The 21,408-nt window shown below is 35.3% G+C and overlaps 1 protein-coding gene across 1 annotated transcript in view; it reads left to right on the top strand.

The window, feature by feature from the left end:
- LOC150094785 (uncharacterized) overlaps positions 1–20,885 on the top strand; it is a 173,264-nt gene extending 152,379 nt beyond the window's left edge. Inside the window, exon 6 of the mRNA XM_090411525.1 lies at positions 20,804–20,885. Coding sequence (XP_090267651.1) covers positions 20,804–20,808 — 5 coding nt within the window. The 3' untranslated portion in view covers positions 20,809–20,885. The remainder of the gene's footprint in view (positions 1–20,803) is intronic.
- Positions 20,886–21,408: the final 523 nt, after the last annotated feature.

Below are 21,408 nucleotides of genomic sequence, written 5' to 3'. Positions count from 1 at the left end.
ACTCTTATTTTTTATTTGTATTCCCTGTCTTTATCGCTTCATCTTTTGCAGTCTTTGTTGTGAATGCTTCACTTGCCAACCCACCTACATTCCGATAAGATAACTATTATGCCTTTTGTTATATCTTAATGTTGGATAGCTCTCGTCATACAAACGGATGTGGGGAGGCGGAAGTACGCTTTGCCATCTCGTTTTTATTCCCCCTCCCCATTTGAACGCTTCAATTTTACTGGCTACCGACATGACAGGTCGTAATCTGGCGCTATTAAACCAATTTGTTCGCCTGCTGTATGTGATTGTGAGATGCGTTCGTCTATTTTAGGGATTAGGTTGAACCCCCTCGTAAAGGTGTAATTGTGGGTCCAGTTCCTAATGGAAGTCCTACGAACAGGTGCAAGGGATTATTATCCATGAAGAATGAAACAATGGAGGATGGATTTTTCACAGAATTCGCACCACTTTTACCCTTCTGTAAAACTCCCCTTTGGCCTTTTGAAAGAGTTGTCAAAAAAGAAAATAATAAATTCATTGTCCCGATTTAACAGAATAAAGACAGATAAACTTCCAACATGTACGTGCGACTTAATTCTATTTTTTTAAATAAATTATTTTTTATATATTTATTTATATTTATATTTATTTTTTAAAATAAATAAAAAAATAAATTAAGTATTAAAATTGGATACAATTATATCTTTTTTATTTTATTTAATTAATTAATCTTGTTTAAGAAATGAGAAATTTTGATTTTATAAAGAAAATAAACTGATAACATAAAAATGTTTTTAGGTTATCAAACCACAAATTAGTAATCCAAATTATACTAGTTTCAATTCCAAATGCCGCTAGGGGACTTTTGTTGTATTATTCTGTGGCTTTGTTCTGTTCAAGTCTGCTAGATGTCGCACTACTCTGAGAACTATTTGTACTGTGTCACTCTGAAGTCGTTTATTAGAGGGGGGGGGGGGAAGAAAGAGAGAGAGAGATACCACACTTCAACTAGTTAATCCCTCAGTCAGCATGACAGGTAACCATCATTTCCAAACATATCAAGAGATATTACATTTTTTTTTGTTATTGTTCTCTACCAGAGCTATGACATTACCGGTTTATATTGTATATAACTTAAAAACAGAATGGCTATAAAAAAAAAATCTGTGCCTAATGTTTATAATAAAATATTAATTAAAAATTTAAGAGTAATTCAGTTAATTATAAAATGTATAAATGATTAATAAAAAATTTTAATACACCATTTTTCTATTAACATAATATTTTTATATAAATTTTTTTATTTTCTATGGTTTCATAAGTTAATTTTTTATTATATAGCTTATTCTGTTATTACTAGAAAAAATGACGATACTTCGATCAAAATGTTTATGTCACGTTCTTTGTTTTATAAAGTTTAATTCAGAATTATATGAATTATCTTCATAGGTGGCACTTCAGTGTAAGAATGTAAACTAAGTCAGAATGTAGATATGAAAGGAATTTGCAATAAATGAAAACGAATTGGGTCATTTATTTTGAAGATGTTATATAGTTTCAAATGCTAAATTAACATATTGTTCTTTGATGAGATAAGAAGTTTAGAAAATATAGAAACTTTTTTTTTTAATTAAGTAACTTCCACTTTATGAACCATCGGTTTCACGACCGGTGAATGTATGAAATATCTGGCCACAGAAGCGAGGCAATCGGGAAGTGTATATTTTTATGACAGGTTACCACTGAGCTTTACGTCACAAAATACTATATACATATCTGTTAAAAATCTTTGAGGCATGTACAGATCACTCTATGGATGAAGAGGAATATTAGACTACAGCCTGTTCGGTTTAAAATCATTTACAGTACAATGCACTTTGTGTGCCTTCCTAACGCCCGAAAAGAAGTTAATTTTGATACGACTCATAAGTTCACATTGCAAAGCCTTAGAGGTTTTGGAAACAATTAAATCCGGGTTAAGAAATTCGGACAGTAATAGTCCATTTGAATGTGGCTTAAAAATTTATTTATGGGAAATTAGGGTTCGGTTTACGATGGCCTCGCTTAACGTAGGTCGTAAATAATTTACTGCAGGATTTCCCAAAGGTGAATAAGTGTTCCGCGAGAAGTTCCTGGAATTTGTCATTTTAGTTTTCTAAGCATTTTTCATGAATACATATTTTATAGTGGAAATATTCTGAGGAGAATAAAATTCGTGAATATGTCGAAAAGCTCAGACCCAGAACGCCTAATAACATCCGTGTATCGTTAATTTTCATACAACCAAAACTTTCAACATTTGGGAAAGGGAATGCCGCTGTTTATGATCATAAAAATTGTCTGCAAGCGGATTATAACAATGGGCGGCGTATCCTCTGTTCTCAAAACTGAAGGAAATGACATCCGTGTAGCAAATGTCAGTGACCAAGCGACATATTTTTAAAAATGGAAATATTCATGAATTATCGTTAATTTTCACACATCGAAATCTTTCAACAATCTGGAAAGAGAATACAGCTGTTTATGACCGATCATAAAAATTGCCTGCTAGCTGATTATAACTAGTATTTGGCGTATCCTCAAAAGTGAAAGAAATAACATCTGTGTTGCAAATGTTAGTGACCAATCAGCAAGTAAATATAAAGAAAATACTAAAATTGAAGATCAAGGTAGTCTGTATCCGGTTCTCAAATCTACTGTAATACCGAATACATTCTTCGCAAGTTTGCATTGTAGGATGAAAGTTTCGAAACCGTAGTGCCATGATTTTTTTAAAAGTAATAGGCCTGCAGATTTAAATTTTAATATGAATAAGAGACAAGGGACTTTGTTTAATTTTGGTATTAAGAAATCTCTTATTGAAGGTGTTTGTGACGCAACGGATAGTGAGTCATCACCACCAGCCTACAAAGTGATCTCCAGGATATACAAAAGGAGGGGAAAACTGCCAGCACACCGGAGAAAATGTCTGCATTCACTCGTAAGTATTTATAATAATATTATAAATTTTTGGTGATCAGAATGTGATATGTCAATGAAAATTAGCACAAATTAATTTAATGATGTTTATGTTTAATCGATGTTTAATTAATTAATTATTCATTATAATTAATAATCAATTATTAATTTATAACAATCAGTTAAATTAACAATTAATTATTAATTAATACATTACAAAATAACGAAGGTGTTCAGTGAAATTTTCAGGATTTGTGAAGTGTTCCCTCGTCGGAAAAATTTGGGAAACTCTAGTCTACTGTATCTAAATTATATATTTAGAGGAAATTACATTACAATTATAAGAGGAATGATGTGCAGTTTGTAGAATGAGTTTGATGGAAGGAAGGACTTATAAAAGACTGAAAGTTTGCCTTTGAAGGATTTAGTGTCAGAAATTGGGTAAAAAATACCGTTGAATGGGGTGAAATAGGAAGCTCAAAATCAGGGAGGAAACTAGATCTGTTAGAATGGTTACAGGCGAGTGTGTGTGTGTGTGCTAATGAACAGAAAAGAACTGAATTTAGTTTCTTAAGTAGCAAACTGGAATGAGATAGTAAAAAATACAAGAATTGTTGTAGGGGCTAAAGAATGGTTATTGGGTTTTATGTACACTAATGCCGGAAGTTCGGAACAAGAGGGAGTTTTGGCATTAGTCAGTTCTTCTTGGCTAAAAGTTATTGTCATTAACTAGTGTAGCCGACAGAAATGGACTGATATAGTTTGAGATACAATGTGACGCTAATATATTCAGCGTGAATAGAATTGGATAGGTGTATTGCGGAATGATAGATGTTGAACTGCGGGAAAAACAAAAAATGCAATAATTGGCAACTTGGGGGACAGAGAGGTGGAAGGCTATGTATCTGAGGTCATCTGGTGTGAGACAGAGGCCAACAGGAAAAAAGATGTAGTCGGTTCTTGCTCTAGACCTTGGAATTCAAAGTATCATATCAATAGTCAAATAAGCTGAATGAGTGGAGGGCGAGTACTTATTACGGAGGGGAGAAGGATATGATAAAGACATATAAATTACTTAAAATGTTTCATAGGACTGATATAGAGGAAATTTTTCGGTATCTAACTAATCAGCGGGAGAACTAGGGTTAATCCTAGAAATTAAGAGTGTAGTTAGCCAGGAAGTGAGGATTTGACTTTTATTTTTTTGCTTGAAGAGTGGTTAGTATGAGACGACCATCATTAGATGGATAGTCGATGCTTACTAAAATTTTAGTGAACTTCCTGCCAGAAGTCTACGAACTCCATGGAAGTATCCACATAATAATAATATTAATACCAATCTTTGAATTGTCTTACTTTAAATAAATTCACAGATTATTATTATTACGCAGAGTCAGAGCTTCATATAGCTGAGGATTTTTTTTTTTTCAGTATGAGTCCCCCCCCCTCCAATGATGTATGTTTGTAGTTTGTTGAATTAAAGTAGATTTTTAATACTAGGAAAAGTATGTGATGTTCTTATTGGTATCAGATCGGTTAGCCAACTGGCCAGGACTAAATGTGTATATTTTATGCGCATGCTATTTAACTGAAATAAATAACATTCGCACGATTCTGTCGTTAAATTTAATTTATTTGTTTTATCATTTATAGCTTGATTTTCTTTACTGGCAGGTCACGTGCCATATTTGCTTCTTCTTTTTTTTTTTCGGGGGGGGGGGGGGACCAGTACGGGACTGCTAGCTACACTTCACTTTTGGAAACTGCTTTAGAGACAAATATATGCGTCGCTAAATACAACCATCTTACTGAATAATTTATCATTAATCATTATTAATTTCTTAAATTAATGTAATCAAATGTTAACGACTGGTTTAAGAAATGTGTTTCATTTCAGAACACGTGTTTCATCCAACTACAATTAGATAATTATCTGCCTGCAGCTAGAATCCACATAAATTATATTTAATGCCGACACACACTTTACTCTGCTGTTTACCTTGCAGCCTGATACGACTGATTTCCAAGTATCTTAGTGCTTTGAAGACATTTAATTACGCTAAAGCTTAGAGCTTTAATAAGCCTCGTGTCTTATAGGAACATTCTAGTACAGTGCTGCAGGGTATTTAAATCGAGTGTACATCAATATTTTCATTCGATCTACACAAAATCAATTAAAAATGCCTATTCTTTGATATAGTGTTTCGTTATCTTCATTTTCCTGTATCTGAAAATTCATAATTTTTCAGATACAGGAAATTTGATTTTGAGAAACTATTTTAGAAATAGATTCATCCATATTTGAATAAATAATTAATAACTTCTTGTAAAGTATAATATACTATAAAATAAAATTATAAAAAATCATAGTTGTTTAAATTTCTGAAGATTAATTAGAATTTATTAATATACCATTTTATTTCTTTAAAGAAAACTTATAAATTAACTTACCTTTGAGATAGGTTGGAATGTCAGCTGTGGCTGGCCGCTCAGTGCCAACTCGCCACAGTCCCACTGGCTCATCCGACGTCTTGGATATAGCTGTCCTTCAGAATGTCAACCTGCAGTACACCCTGTAATCATTGAATGAATTATCATCAGACCACAATCCTATTCTGCTCCAGCTGGGTTATCAGAGGGGACTTCCCCATTCGCCTCACACCTTCATTCCCTGGGAAAAAACTATCCAAAAGGCTTCCAAATTACATTGATCCCGTCCCTCATATTAATTCCAAGGAAGAAATTGATTCTGCAGTTAATAAACTTACTGATCAAATCAACACAGCCATAGCATCTATCACCTCAAATTCAATTGCTTTCAAGCCTAAACGACTACCAGATGACATAATGAACCTAATCAAGAAAAAAAATAAAACAAGAAAAAGATACCAGAGCACTCCAAGATAAAATATATCCCAACAAAATGAACAGTGCAGTGAGAGATGCACTTAAAGTCCACAGAAACAAACTATGGGAAGACAAATTAGCCTCCATATCATCTGGTGATCAGACCGTCTGGAAGTTCCTGAGAAACATCAAAAACAAATTTCTTCCTCCTCTGAAATCTGACCTGAACATTGTTTACACAGATGCAGAAAAAGCCGAAACTATAGCTAAAAATTTAAAAAAACAGTGTAGCCCTTCATACAATAATCTAAACTTCACTCATATTTTTAAAATTTACCGCCACGTCAGACACGTGTTAAAAGGGCCTGATACCTGTACCAGCCAATTCACACCTACTTCCCCGGCTGAAATTTATGACATTATAAAGAACTTAAAGAATAAAAAATCTCCAGAGCCTGACGGCATATCCAACAAAGTTATTAAACTGCTACCCCGAAAGTCCATCGTATATCTTACAATAATAATAAATGCTATGTTCAGGTTTAAGTACTTCCCCTCTGCATGGAAGTTGGCAGACGTAGTTCCTATATACAAGCCTGGCAAGGATCCTCAGCAGCCTCAAAGTTATCATCCCATATGTCTGATTTTTAATTTGGGCAAAATAGCAGAAAAAGCTATCCTTTCCAGAATTCAACTTTCAGTAAAAAAATTGAATATCCTTCCTTCAGAACAGTTTGGTTTTCGCCAGTTTCACAGTACCACCCAACAAATTCATAGACTAATTGAATTCATTACCACAAGTTACAATTGGCACCAATACACTGGAGCAGTTTTTCTTGGTCTCGACAAATTATGGCACTTTGGACTACTATACAAATCGATTTTAGCTGGCATTCCATTAGATCTAGTCCAAATTATAAAGTCATTTCTTAGTGACAGACGAATGCAAGTCAAACTAAATGATATATTATCTACCCAGCGACGCATCTTGGCAGGAGTGCCTCAAGGATACCTATCGGCACTGATACTTTTCACGATTTACATGGCGGACATTCCGCACAATCAATGTCATCCATCATTGCCATATACGCAGACGACACAGCTATACTAGCCAGATCTATTAAACCGCACCTTGTCACCAAGAAACTGCAAGAAAACCTGCAGAGATTAGAGCACTGGTTCTCGGAATGGAGACTGCAAGTAAACCCTCAGAAGAGTATCGCCATGCTCTTCACTAAAAACTCAATATCTCTCAAAGATGACATCTTCCTATTTAATATCAAGATTCCCTGGAGAGCAGAAGCCAAATATCTGAGTGTACTGCTGGACAGAAAACTAACTTTGAGTTCACATATAAAAGCCTCACGTTCAAAAGCATCAAGAGTCATTGCACAGCTTTACCCTCTTATCAATAGGAATAGCAAGCTGGATACCAAAATAAAACTGCTCCTTTATCAGTTGATGATTCGACCCATTATTACTTATGCGTCCCCAGCCTGGAGCCACACCTCAAGTACAAATATCCTCAAGCTACAGAGAGTGCAAAACAAATGTCTCCGCATGATCTTAAACGCACCATGGTATGTCAGAAATGTCCAACTCCACCGGGATACAAATTTCCCCTACATCTACTCTTCCCTGCAGTCTTCGGTGGTAAAGTTCTTCTCAGCATCCTCTTCACATCCAAATGAATTAGTGCAACAAGCAGCAAATTATGATGAAACTGATTTCTCAAAATGCAGGAGACCCAAGGCCATCCTGCTTCCAAATGAAGATCTTTAAATCGCACCCACTCGGCAGAGCACTTGGCTCATAAACTTTTCCTCCCACAGCAACCTTATCAGATAGCAGTGATTATAAATGCATTTTGCTTCACCCTTATAGTCAGCAACGTCTTGCGTAGGTTGGAATGTAAATTTTATTTATATTCATTATATTCATTAATATATCAATAAAAATGTGGCGTAACGTAAGTTTTATTTAAAATATATAAAGAAATTATTAAAATAAATAGTTCTTATAAGAACTGGGCGATGGACTGAGTCCTTGACTCTTTATCCCGTCATCTGAATGAAGTAAATCTGTGTGGATGGAATGTTATTGAGCTAAAAAGCTCTAGTCATCATGGCTGAGTAACGGCAATAGCCGAGCCTCAGTTAAAACTTCACTGACTACAGCATTGCCATTTGTTACCCTGGAACTGTTTAGGTAAAGGGTAAAATCTCAAAAAATCAGACGATCTCTAGGCCACTCATTCGTGGGCAAAAGACCGTCTAAATCTCCGCGTTGGTTCCACTCAGTGAAACTCGACCACCGAGTAGAACCACTCATTCCGAAGAAAATAATTCATCGACAAGAACCCCTCAGCGGGCCGTGCCGGAGAACACTTTCCCCTGTGACTCAAATTGCTCCCTTAGGGCAAAAACACCAAGAGAGCGAACTCATTACCCAGGATAACAGCAACAGCCGAACCTCAGTTAAGCTTCCTTGGTTCAGCATTGCCATTTGTTACCCTGAAAGTCCTAAGAAGGACTTTTTTTACCACGATCCAGTTTTTTTTTAAATAAATAGTCCTTAGTCCTTATAAGGACTGGCTTAAAGGGGCGAAGCAAGAATGCTTTTCATCTTCCTCGTTATCTGTAGAGGACAGTGTATGGATAAGGTGTTATTAAGCAATTAAAGCTCTGATCATGGCAGGAGAGTAACAGCAATAGCCGAGCCTCAGTTAGAACTTCATTAGCTACAGCATTGCCATCCATTACCCTCCAAGGAAGGTGTTATTAAGCAATTAAAGCTCTGATCATGGCAGGAGAGTAACAGCAACAGCCGAACCTCAGTTTACTTCCTTGGTTCAGCATTGCTATTTGTTACCCTGCAAGTCCTAAAAAGGACTTTTTCCAGATCATGTAATCCCCTCAAAATAAATATACATTATACTTTGATATTTGTTTTAAATATACCTAAACCTTTTGAAGGTGTGTACAGTAATTTTTACTTATAAAAGAATTTTCACTGATAATATAATATCAAATATAATTTTAAAAAGAAATATATACTATACATTATTATTATTCTCTATGTGTAATAAAATAGTTGTTCCTTTTGATTAAAGCGGATATGATATTACGCTTTCGTGATAACAGAAAGTGTTCTGCATATATATACACTAGGTGGCGCACAAATCTAAGTATGCTTTCACCGTTGCCTGTTAGTCAGTGTTGCTACTGTGAGATTGAACATGCGAATTTTTTAGTTCTTTACCTGCTCTGAAGCCGTAGTCTCGTTCTAATGATAATTAAATTACTTTAGATGAAAATAAGAACACTAGTGCATTTTATTTTATTGAACTATTTGCTGAATCGAAATGATGGCATATTGTGCAGCAGTGTAAAAGGATGATAATAATCTATCGTTTCATTTATTGCATTCTTTCTTGTTGTTGTTTGTCTAATTTCGTGCACACAGATGTGATATGTAGCTGTAAAAGTGCTTTAGAGTAACATAAACTCCTCAGAAAATATTTGTCCACGGCATCATAAAACGTATGCATTTCTATATATAAGAATATATATATGTCATATATAAGAAATATGTTTATTGCTCACACCTGTGTTTGTATGTTATTGCTGAAATATTTTGAACTGTTTCGTGCCGGGGGGGGGGACAGGACAGCTTACAAGTAAGCGATCAGCGTTTTCTCATTGAAATTTCATCTCAAATTTCGCTAAGAACACGTTAAAAAAAAAAAAAAAAAAGGAGGGTAAACCAAATTATGAAATTCTGTACTAATATAAATAATATAAGACAGTAATTGTCATGTTAAGTTTACATCTCACACAGTATATATTATCGGAGGTTAAGAAATGCATCCTCATAAACATAGAGTTTCAGAACGTATTAAGTACGGATAGAAAAAACATATCGGTGGCCAACTGCTTGTTGGTATTTACTTCATTAGTTTGTGTGGTAAGGAAATGGTATCACGTAAACAGGGCCGTACTTGCGTACGAGGCTCTAGCTGAGGTCCCCGAAAAATTATGGACGATTTGAGGGCCCAAACAATGCTGATGAGGTCCCGGAGCACCCTAATGCCTCGGGAAACGTGTAAGTACAGCCCTGCACGTAAGTTCTAGTTATCGGATATATATTTTTTACTCACTGATGATGATTGCTATTTTTGTCAATGCAAGGCATTGACCATTGCTCGTACAGTTTTCAATTGGTACATGAAATTACTGTATCTCACTGGATATTGGCATTTTCTCCCCCCTTCCTCCTTTGTTTCTGTAAGGATGTAATGTACCAAAACTTCCCTGACTGCGCACCAACAGAAAAAAAAAAAAAAGCTAATGTTTATTCATATAGATATACGAAGGAACTATTGCTAAATGCTAAAGTCTGCCATGAGTTTAAAATAAAGTTAAGGGAAAATATGGATATTAATTTTAATGGAGGAGAGGATATAAGGAATGATGATACAGAGACTAAAAGGAAAAAGGTAAAAAAAAAAAATCCTTAATGATACAGCGGAACCTTTTTTTAGGATATGCTAAAAGAAAAAAGAATGGTTATCGATGGAGACTAGTGGATGAAAGGGAAAAAAATAAAGCTGAATTTATGTTCAAGAAATACTCCTCAGAAGCTAAATGAACTTAAAGACAAACAAATATAAGATATTAAATAAAAAATTAAGAGAGGTGCTAGAAAAAATAAATGGCAATGGTTTGAAGAACTGGCATTGAGGGTGCAACAAACTGCAGACAAGTATAGAAGTAGAGAGTTACAAAGTATTATAGGAAGACTTTCTGGGGAGACCATGCAGAAGAATGTCCCAGTGAAGGATCTCAATGGAAAAATTCTAGTGTCAACAGAAGAACAATTGGAAAGGTGGAGACAACATTTTAGTTGTCTACCAGCTCACCATCTAAATTGGAGATAAAAAAAAAAAAAGTTATTAAAGAAATGAAAAATCGGAAAGCAGCAGGGCATGATGGTATCCCGACAGAGGTGCTAAAATGACACGACAACAATTACAGAGATTGTGTGTGGAATGCACTTCAAAACAAAGTAATGCCACAAAAGATAATAAACCTCATACAGGAAGAATATAACAAACTCCAATGCCAGATGCTGCATGATGGATATCTGACACAACACTTTCAAACTGTATCTGGAGTGTGACAAGGATATCTGATATCTCCCTTATTATTTATATTGGTGCTAGATCAAGTTCTAGAACAGACAGCAATGAAATATGTCAAAGGAATATCATGGAAAATAAATAAAACTTTGGGTGATTTGGACTATGTAGATGATGTATGTTTAATTACTCACAGATATGCAGATATCCAAAACAAACCAACAACATTAAGAAGAATCACTGAAAGTTGGTTTGAAAATAAATAAATGAGAATCAATATGAACAAAAAAGGCAACAAAGTACAATTAATAATGGAAAAATCGAAACTGTTTCACATCTTAATTACTCGGCGGTGTTTTATCTGCAGATGGAGAACTAGAGATGTTGACATAAGGATTCAAAAGGCAGAAGTGCATATGCTAAACTTAGTAGAGTATGGAAAATATTAACATAGATACAAAAATTAAAATATATTGAATGCATGTATTAAATCAGTTCTTTTATATGGACGCGAAACTTGGCTGCTTTCAAAGAAAACTACAAACATTCGTAAACCGATGTCTGCTGAGCATATTTCGAATTTAATGGCCACAAATTATTACTAACGAAGACCTCTGGAAAAGAACAAATCAGTGAAAAAAGTCAATATTGAAATCAGAAAACGAAAATTTAGATGGATTGGACACATACTTAGGAAAGATCACGAAGAAATCTGTCACGCAGCCCTGAAATGGAACCCACAAGGAAAGAGAAAGCGTGGCCGTTCTAAAAAATACATGGAGGAAATTGACTTTAATAAAATGGGAGAGGAAGAAGAATTTTGCTGAACTAAGAACAATAGGAAGGATAAAGAAGTGATTGGAAGGATTTACATACTCCTGATGGGATCTGGGAAAGAAGATACGAAGGAACATCGGCAGTCGATGCTACAGGACAGCTAAAAGGTTCTACGGAGTTATGAATACCGGTTCTTGTTCTTTTATGCGATTAGCTTGAGATCTCTGATAAGCTGGCCACTTTGTGTATAATGATAAACATGGTATGTTTGGTCACATGTCAATTTTTATTGAATTTCTTAAAATTTCCTCTATATATTCATGAAACTCCGAGAACATCTTTGACTCACTTTAAGTCTTGCCTTCGATGGAGATTTTGTAGTATGGAAATTACACAAAGGAAGCAAGTCCAGAAAGTATTAATGTGCGATTCCCAACTGTATATCCCCCTTCACACGCACACACACACAAAAAATAAATTTATTATTTTATTTTAATTTATTTTATTTTTGCTGTTGTTGAGTGAACCAGAAGACACTCTGACGTGATTTTGTTTAGTCACAGTTTAATCATTACAATCGAAAATAACCTAGGCATGCTATTAGGGCAGAAAATCTTATTAAACCTTTATAATTAATAACGATCTTTACAGTGCGATGAGAAATCGTCCATTCCCAAACATTATTGATTGATAAATACGCATAATATTCTCTATGACCAGTTATACGCGAACAAAACCTATCGTTGCCATGGAAACATGAAAGCATAACGTCAAATCAGGCATACTCAAACGCAATTATTGTATTATACAGAAAGCCAACGTTTGCATCGTAAGTGAACGACTGTTGTAATCGTGATGACAGTCTCATGGAATAGTTCCAGATTATCAAATTAAAATTGCTAATTTGCGTTAATTTAGGAATGGTTTTTTTAGTGTGTACAAGTCGGAAAAAAAGTTGGTTAAAAGTTAGCTACAGTTAACCTGTATTCCTTAGCTTCTTTCAATAGCACGTGGATTGTCTCCAAATGAAGAGTCTTAATTGTGTTCATTCCGTGTCATTTGTCAGGTCCCGATGAAATCAGTGTCAGAACTTGCATCTTGAAGACAGACCCAATCACTTCCTATTATAACACAGGCCTTGCTTATAGACCTCCTACTACTGAAATTAATTAGTGCGAACGCTCTTTCTGGGGTTGTTTATCTGCAGGTGAAGTCACGCAACCCCTCGGGGTGGTTAACGTTGATTAAGAATGGTGATGTATTAATTAGTGGCAGCTGAACCTACACTGCTTGGTACATGCATTTTAGTTAGGGGAAAAAGAGGCGAAAAAACTGCTTTAAAAATCGTGTACGAGAGAAGGGGGGGGCGGTTATCGTTTTAATTAAGACATCAGAAAGAGTGTTGACAGGTGGGTTTATACATTTACTTTGGGTAGCTCAATGAATCGGAAAGATAGATGAAGACAGATAGAGAAAAAAAAAATTACCCAAAAAAAAAAAAAAAAACCCAGAAAAATATACATAAAAAAACGCTAAAAATGCAAACGTATACAAAGAATAGTCGAAATGAGGAGATTTTTATCTATTTGCAAATTAGAAAGATTAGCAGAATGGAAAGAAAATAATAGAAAGAAAAATATAAAAACAGGAAAAAGTATAGAGAAAATTATGTTACGCGGACGTTGAATGGATCCGGAAAATGCTACGGAAACACACCGCTAGATGAAGCAAATGTTTTATATATCTTTTTATCTCTTCAATGCCTCATACCATATCAAAATAAAACTTTAAGTAAGAATAGCAATGCTTACCTGAACATTATATGAGTGTGCTTATGCATTCAGGAAAAATTACACATAATGAAAAACGTTGCTTTTATGGCTGCAAAATTATTATTCTCTAAGGACATGCTAGTCATAATTCGTAATAAAAACGATACTCATTTCTTTTTTTTTACAAATTGTTTCCACTAAACAGAATTGCTCCAAATAGAATTTAATATTAGCTTGTCTGTGCTAATTGTTGCAAAACAGATGTCCTCCTGGTGTCGAGAATACGAATTAACTTCGCAAAAATTAATTCCCGTAATGAAACAACAATGTAAAAATCTAGATTGCTATAAACGTGCGCGCGTGACCTGAATTAGAGCAATCTATCAGTTTTTAAAAGCTCAGTTGATGATGACTAAGGGCTATTTAATAAAAGAAATATCTCCATTAATTACAGTACTAGGCGGCCTTCACAGTATGACAAAACCAGTTTTGTATCTCTAGAAATACGGAATGGCCATGCTATAAAAACTTAAAATTATAATCGTTGTAATTAACTAAATTAACTCGAATAACAACTTTTAATGGACTAATCGTGTTTTTTTTTTTTTATATTATTATTTATTATTATTTAACAAAACTTTTAGCTTCCGCACAGTTATGAACATCTTAATGTAATGGGTAGACATCTGTTTACTTATTACATTATTGACCTTATTCGTTTTAGAATTTAAAGAACACCACGTTATGCCTAAATTTTTTATTAATTCTATTTATTTTATCATAGAAATAATAATAAAACTTAAAATTATTTCATAACTTTTATAAAAATTCTATTTTTTTTTTTTTTAATTTCAAAAATATAGAATACATCTTAAGATATTCCAGATAATAATATTATAAGTAAATTCTTATAGTGAGATGGAGTTTAGGGGAATGAATCAATCGACCGTGAGATGCGGTGATTGATTCATTCAATCCAATACCCTTGGAGGGTAACGGATGGCAATGCTGTAGCCAATGAAGTTCTAACTGAGGCTCCGCTATTGCTGTTACCCTCCTGCCATGATCAGAGCTTTAATAGCTCAATAACACCTTATCCCTACACTGTCCTCTACAGATAACGGGGAAGATGAAAAGCATTCTTGCTTCGCCCCTTTAAGCCAGTCCTTATAAGAATAAGGATGGAGTTTAGGGAAATGCGGTGATTGATTCATTCAATCTAATACCCTTGTAGGGTAATGGATGGCAATGCTGTAGCCAATGAAGTTCTAACTGAGGCTTGGCTATTACCCTCCCGCCATAATCAGAGCTTTAATAGCACAATAACACCTTATCCTTACACAGTCCTCTACAGATAACGGGGAAGATGAAAAGCATTCTTACTTCGCCCCTTTAAGCCAGTCCTTATAAGGACTTTTTAGGTGGAGATATTAAAACTTTCTGATTTGGATATATTTGTTTTCATATCGTAATTGTGTGAGTCATAAATATTTGTTTTCATATCGTGTGTGAGTCATAAATAGATATATTTATTTGGATATATATGTGTGTTTTCATAATAATTGTGTGAGTCATAAATAGATATATTTATTTGGATATATATGTGTGTTTTCATAATAATTGTGTGAGTCATAAATAGATATTATAATAAGCTCTAAATGTGAATGCTAATGTTTTAGTGCTTATACATACATTATTTTTTATTTGTAATTAGATTATGATATGATTTAAACTAAATTATTAACTAAATAAGTTAATACAGGATTTTTTAAAGGTAGTGCACACATGGCATCGTCTAATAAAGAGGGGGAAGAGAGAGAGAAAAAAAAAAGAGTTTTATGTTGAAGTTCCGGCTTCTGTAAGGGGTTCGTTAGTACTAAAACCAACAACTGTTGATATTCCCACACCTTCCGTAGCTCCCGCGTGCGGCATCAACACACTTCCTGTCTGAAGACACGTGAGGGTTGAATTGTGGCTCTTCCCTCCCGGGTTCTTGAACCTGTGGGTCGCTAGTTAATTATAGGCTGGCTAACGTTCATCAGAGACAAGAAGATGAAGGAAGAAATCATGCAGTAAACCTCAGACGAGAGATGTCCACTCGTTCTCGCCCCTTTCCTACACATCGGCTACGTCCCCGCTAGCGGTCCCAGAAACACCTGTTCCGTCAGAAAGAGGAGGAGGAGGCCTGAGGAGCTGCAGATGAGCCACAACTTTCGCTTTGTTTTGTTTTTTTCTTGGCGGACACATTAACCCCGTGAAGGGTTGTTTCCGGCTGTGCACTCATTCTTTAAGCTATTTCATTAGCACGCGCTGCAAAATGCAACACAAATGAGCAGGTGACGTGCCGTTTGATATTTACTTTGGTTTCTCATTAACCAGTTAAATTTAATTAACATATCATTAGCTGCAACGCTAATTGGATTCATTAAAGTAGATATATAGCTGACTACAGCGAGTTTGTAGTTGCTAACTAGCACTTTTCTGTGAACTGCAGACATTATTTGTCCCATCAAACACAACAGCTATTATTAGCGTATTACTATTATTACTAATTGAATGGCAGTTAATAGAATAGCCCTTAAAAAAAAAAAAATTTCCTTTGGGCTCTTCAGGTATCTTGTTTTTCGGTTATTCTTAAGCAAATACGACGTAAAATATAAATATCATTGGATATTAATGCTCCCGTGTTAGCAATAATGGTAATATAATAATTAGTAATTATATAAATCAAGTGGATATTAAATCCAGCATTATTTCAAAGCCGAATACAGAAACTATGAAAGTTTCGTACGAAATTTGATCAGAGAGCATACGAGAATACACTTCCTGGCATTTACGAGTTGCCCTAACGCGGACCTTATAGAAAACATTATCGCTTGCCCAAGTGTCCATATTTTCGCCCTCCATTGGTTCATTTTGATCATGTCCTCTATAAGGTCCGCGATAGTGTATTCCCGTAAGCTCTCTGGTCAAATTTCGTACGAAACTTTTATAGTTTCTGTATTCGGCTTTGAAATAATGCTGGATTTAATATCCACTTGATTTATATAATTTTGTAGCGTCGAACTGAAGCCTTTTTTGGCTCTTTATTTTTAGTATAATAATTAGTAATACTGTTTATTCGAATAATTAGAAGAAAAAGAGTAAGTATATTATCAGCTAAGTTATCACTGATTTCGAGTCTGCATTTAATTATACTTTTAGGAAGAGAACAGTCCGCGCGGTTAGGGGAGTGGCTATGCGCTTCGCAAATATATGCCTGGGAAAGGAGTATCCTGGGTTCGATTCCCGTCGCCGACGTGAGGAGCTTAAGGATCTTCCTCAGCCATAGCCAAGTTAGCCGGTCTTGGGCGTGGACAGCAGGGTTTTTCTCCCCAGTTTATCTGGGGTTTTTCTTCCCACAAGCAAACCGGTCCCGTGAACACGCGAGATACAGCTATAGGATATATACAGGGAGGCATAGGGCCAACCACCTTATTCTCGGGACGGGTGCGATTGGTAGAGCTCAAGTCAGCTTCTGTAACAGGTCAGTAGGCCTAATGCATAGTAGGGAGGAAGAGAACATTAAACAGATTGCAGTCGGCCCGACAGAAAATGGTGTTAGGCGGCTGGAGTGGATTCTACTTCCGACGGAACTTGGACAGACCTAGGTTCGAATCCTGGACGAACCTTTATCAAGACTTTGCAATCAAAAGTGAGTTAGTCGGTCTCATACAAAGGTGGAAGGAATTCCGGAAACTCCGGTTTTTCGTTCATCAAAAGAGGAAACCGGTTTAATGAACACGCAGATCTATAATAATTCCCTAGTTATATAGCATTCATACCCCATTAGCCATTGGATTGAGAGAAAACACACACACACATCTACTTATATGCAAAGACAAATATTTATTTACATTTTTCATTTGTTTGTTCTGTATACATTTTTTTTTTTTTTGTTGAGCCTACCATAACATACATATATATGTGGGGGGGGAGTGTATTAGTGCATTTATTCTCCTTCCGATTAGTCTAAAAGGAACATGGCTTTAACGCTACTTTCATTTAGATAAGTAATTCCATTGTATATATTTGGCGTAGTAGCTGAAGAAGATTCAAACGACGGTCGAAACGCCAAATTTTCAAAGCAAGTTAAAAGATGCCAAATCGCCATTGACAGTTTATAAAATGGCTTCTTAAAATCTCTCTCTCTCTCTCTCTCTCTCTCTCTCTCTCTCTCTCTCTCTTTTTTTTTTTTTTTTTTTTAACGTTCTCGGCGACCTTTTTATCTTTAAATATCTTCTCCCCAAGAGTTACCCTCCCTACAACAATCAAGAAGCTCGTTAAAATGTCACTAATCATAGGAGTATATTCTCAGTGTGTGGCATGTCCGTTGCGTGAATCGCTCAAGTTTCAAATTGTCGTAAAGTAATTTTCGTGCAGGCTTACCAATCGGTAGTTCAAATTGATAAGCCTTAACCTGTTGTGCGACAGCAGAAACGTACAAGGGCATCGGGAAGGTGTGAAATTTCCCTCCTTGTAACAATGATAACTAGTCGTAGATAGTCATTACTGTCGACCGATGCACGCAAGCACTGTCACGCAAGTGCTAGTACGTGAGGCATCATTCAGCTGTGACGGCACGCGAAGCAAGCAAAAACTGTAGTGAGTTACTGATCTGTAAAAGGTCATTTTTGGTTGAAAAAAAAAATTAACAATTAAAAAACTTATTAACCTTTACTAGCCCTTGGGGAAAAGTTCCGAAGAATTAATTTCCGGCATTTCTAGAAATCTATCAATTTCTAGAAAATGATAGAAAAGATTAATGATATGTTAGAAAATGATAGTAAAGATATGTTAGAAATATCGCTTAATTTTATGCCTAAAATCTTCAATTGTCATTTTCCATTATCTTATTCTGTCTTTTCCCTAAAAGATGTTTCATTATCAATTACCGTAGATTCTTGGTTGCTGAATCTTTTTTCATGTATATTTTTCTGCATTGCCACTGTCAGCTACCGTACTATTTTCATTCGTTTCATTGTTATCATCATTATTTTATTATTGTTGGAAATGGACAACGTTACCATTGTTGGATATCCGGTTTCTTCATTATTCAGTTTTGCTGTAGATTTCACTAGAAACTGTATCCTGATTTAGTTTAGATAGAGCTATATTGTGGATTTCGTTGTTGATTTGACTAGTGACCGTATCCTGATTTAGTGTAATACGGTTAGAAAACATAGTTCTGGGGGAAAAAAAAGAAAAGAAATTCTGTTGATTTCAAGAAGTGTAGATGCTGTCGATCCTTATTGCAATGCTTGGATTTCATTATATAATAACCGTATCATAAAGTTTTCTATCAGGTGAGGAAAACGCTGTAGCCATACCAACTCCCTTAAACAATGTAAGCAGCTTCACAGGTAGATTGTTTGTGTATAGCTTGAGTTCCCGTGAGATGGCAAGAGCATCCGTGTATCGACTCGTCGCCTGTAGAAAGAGGTGGGTGTACTGGGGGTGCTGACAGGAAAGGTCTGTGGGAAGCGGGACGCAGGGTGGCACGCTTCCCACGACCTGCTTTGTAACTGTTCGCGAACTCGGCACTAGAACTGGTATACGCCAATGGTTTCTGATGTATTGTCGGTTGTTTGCTAAAAGTTTTCGCTGAACTGTTTTGAAAGAGATACATACAATATTTTTCTTCTTTATTCGTATTTCAAAAGCACTAATGTTTTGGTGATGCAAATCCAGCCAAAACAGATGTTTGGGCTTAATAAATATTGTTATGGTCACTGTTGGCCACCGTAGTTTTTAATTCATTTTCTTTTCATTGTTATCCATTGTAGTTTTCAGTTTAAAAAAAAAAAAAAAAAAAGATGTTTGTGCTTAATAAATATATAAATATTGTTAAGGTCACTGTTGGCCACCGTAGTTTTTAATTCGTTTTCTTTTCATTGTTATCCATTGTAGTTTTCAATTCGTTTGTTTCCATTGTTAGCCACTGTAGTTTTTATTTCAATGTAGATTTCTCAAACTGACTGAGACACTCATTCTTGACGTTTGGTTCTTTATTAACTGTTTATTGATATATCATTATAGTCTCTGAGTTATTATTCTGCTTGCATAGGGAAAAGAAATGAGGGACGAGATTTAGCAAAGGTTTTGGGGAACCACCCGTCGTTTTTCTTAATACAGTCGTTTCCCGCTCCTCTTCAATTATTTTTTCGTTGTGGGTAAGACATCGTGTACTATTAGGACCACACGACGGCCATGTGTCGCCTTCACAAACACACTTAGTGCGTCGCGTGTATCATTCAAGGGTGAACGTGCATGGAATAGGACTTGCAGATGAGGTCACGACCCCGGAAAAAAGGAGCTAACTGTAGGAAGGGTATGGCTCCGTTTTCGACAGAAGCAAGACACCGAGGAGTCTTGAACAAAGGTACGTTTGTTTAAAATGGTAATTAAAAAGAAAAAAAAGGTCAATAGTGGGTCGGTTTAAGAATAAGGAGGGATTGCATAATAGAAATTCAGGTGATGTTTCTACTCCACGAACCGGTTATTTGCTAATAGAAACATTGTTGCACATTTTAGCTATAAAGGTCTGTATTTATTTGATTGGTTTTAATTTGTTTTCTTTCGCTGATCTCCGATGTAGCTTGGAAAATCAATTTTATCAATGGTGAAAACGTAACTTTCATTTCAGTTAAATTTCAAGTATGGTATTTCAACAATAAAATTAGCTAAAATTTTATGCTATAATGCAATAAAAACTTGTTTGTATTGTTATACCCACGACAATTTTCATTTTCTTTTCATTGTTATCTTGTAGTTTTCAATTCGCTTGTTTCCATTGTTAGCCACTGTAGCTTTTATTTCGATGTAGATTTCTCAGTTTGAGAAATCTACATTGTTAAATCTATTTGGCTCTAGTGTTTATTTCAATGTTATGATGCAGAAATCTACAACACAATGAGTGCAATCGTGTTAGAGGTCAACCACATTTATTAGCTCGAGTGTCTATTTCAATGTTATACTGCAGAAATCTTAAACAATGTTAGTGAAATCTACAGGACTACGAGTTGTAGATTTCCCTAATCTTGGCAACCAATATTGGTTGCTAGGTAAATTTTAGTGATTTCAACTGTTTGATGTTTTTAAATATTTTCATTTCCTAGAGGTTATATTTACATTTTTTAATGGCTAATTAGTAGAGCATTCGAAGACACTGTTTATCAGTAATCTGTTGTTTTCTGTCTATTCATGTAGTGCAATTTTATAGTTTTATTAGTTTTATTTATTATTATTTTTAAAGCTCAGCACATGTTTTCTCTTTCAGGATGAGGTTGTAACTTCGTTCGGTGACACGAATATGTTTCAATGAAGTATACCTAGTTTCGATATTCTGTATTCCATGCATAAAGGATGCAGAATCACCTGCTTGCTGTGATGTGGGGGAGTCCAATGCTTAAATTGCTTCTCCGAAAACCGTTATTTTGACAAGATGGAAGAGGGGAGTTGAATGAGAAGTAATATCGTCCGAGACATCTGGTTCTCCCGGTTCGCAGCTGTCGACTCTGACAAATTAACGTTGTATTTCTTAGATGCATTACATAATGAACCACATGTGTGAGGCAAACGTCGAAGACAATGAGGATAAGGATTAATAGGACAGGAAGAAGGGGGTGCCTTGATCGAAGGATAAGACACTAGGTGAAAAGTACGCGAGGAAGCAAGAATAAAAAAAAAAAAAATGATGAATACTGTTGATAACAGATAGTATTGCGGTAATAGCTTACTAGTCAATATTCAGATCACGTGGTGCTATCATATGTATCTGGATATGCGTGCAACTACCGGTACAGGAATCTCAGTGTGGTATCTTTGCTACCGGAATCAATGGTAGACATGTTTACACAAGTATGATAGATGGTTTTTACGTAA

This window comes from Typopeltis vanoorti, chromosome 21 (genome assembly GCF_054136105.1).
Source record: "Typopeltis vanoorti isolate ZY-2024b chromosome 21, IOZ_Tvanoo_1.0, whole genome shotgun sequence".
Taxonomy (NCBI): domain Eukaryota; kingdom Metazoa; phylum Arthropoda; class Arachnida; order Uropygi; family Thelyphonidae; genus Typopeltis; species Typopeltis vanoorti.
The sequence above is the reverse complement of the archived record's forward strand: the minus strand, read 5'-3'. Positions and strand labels throughout refer to the sequence as shown.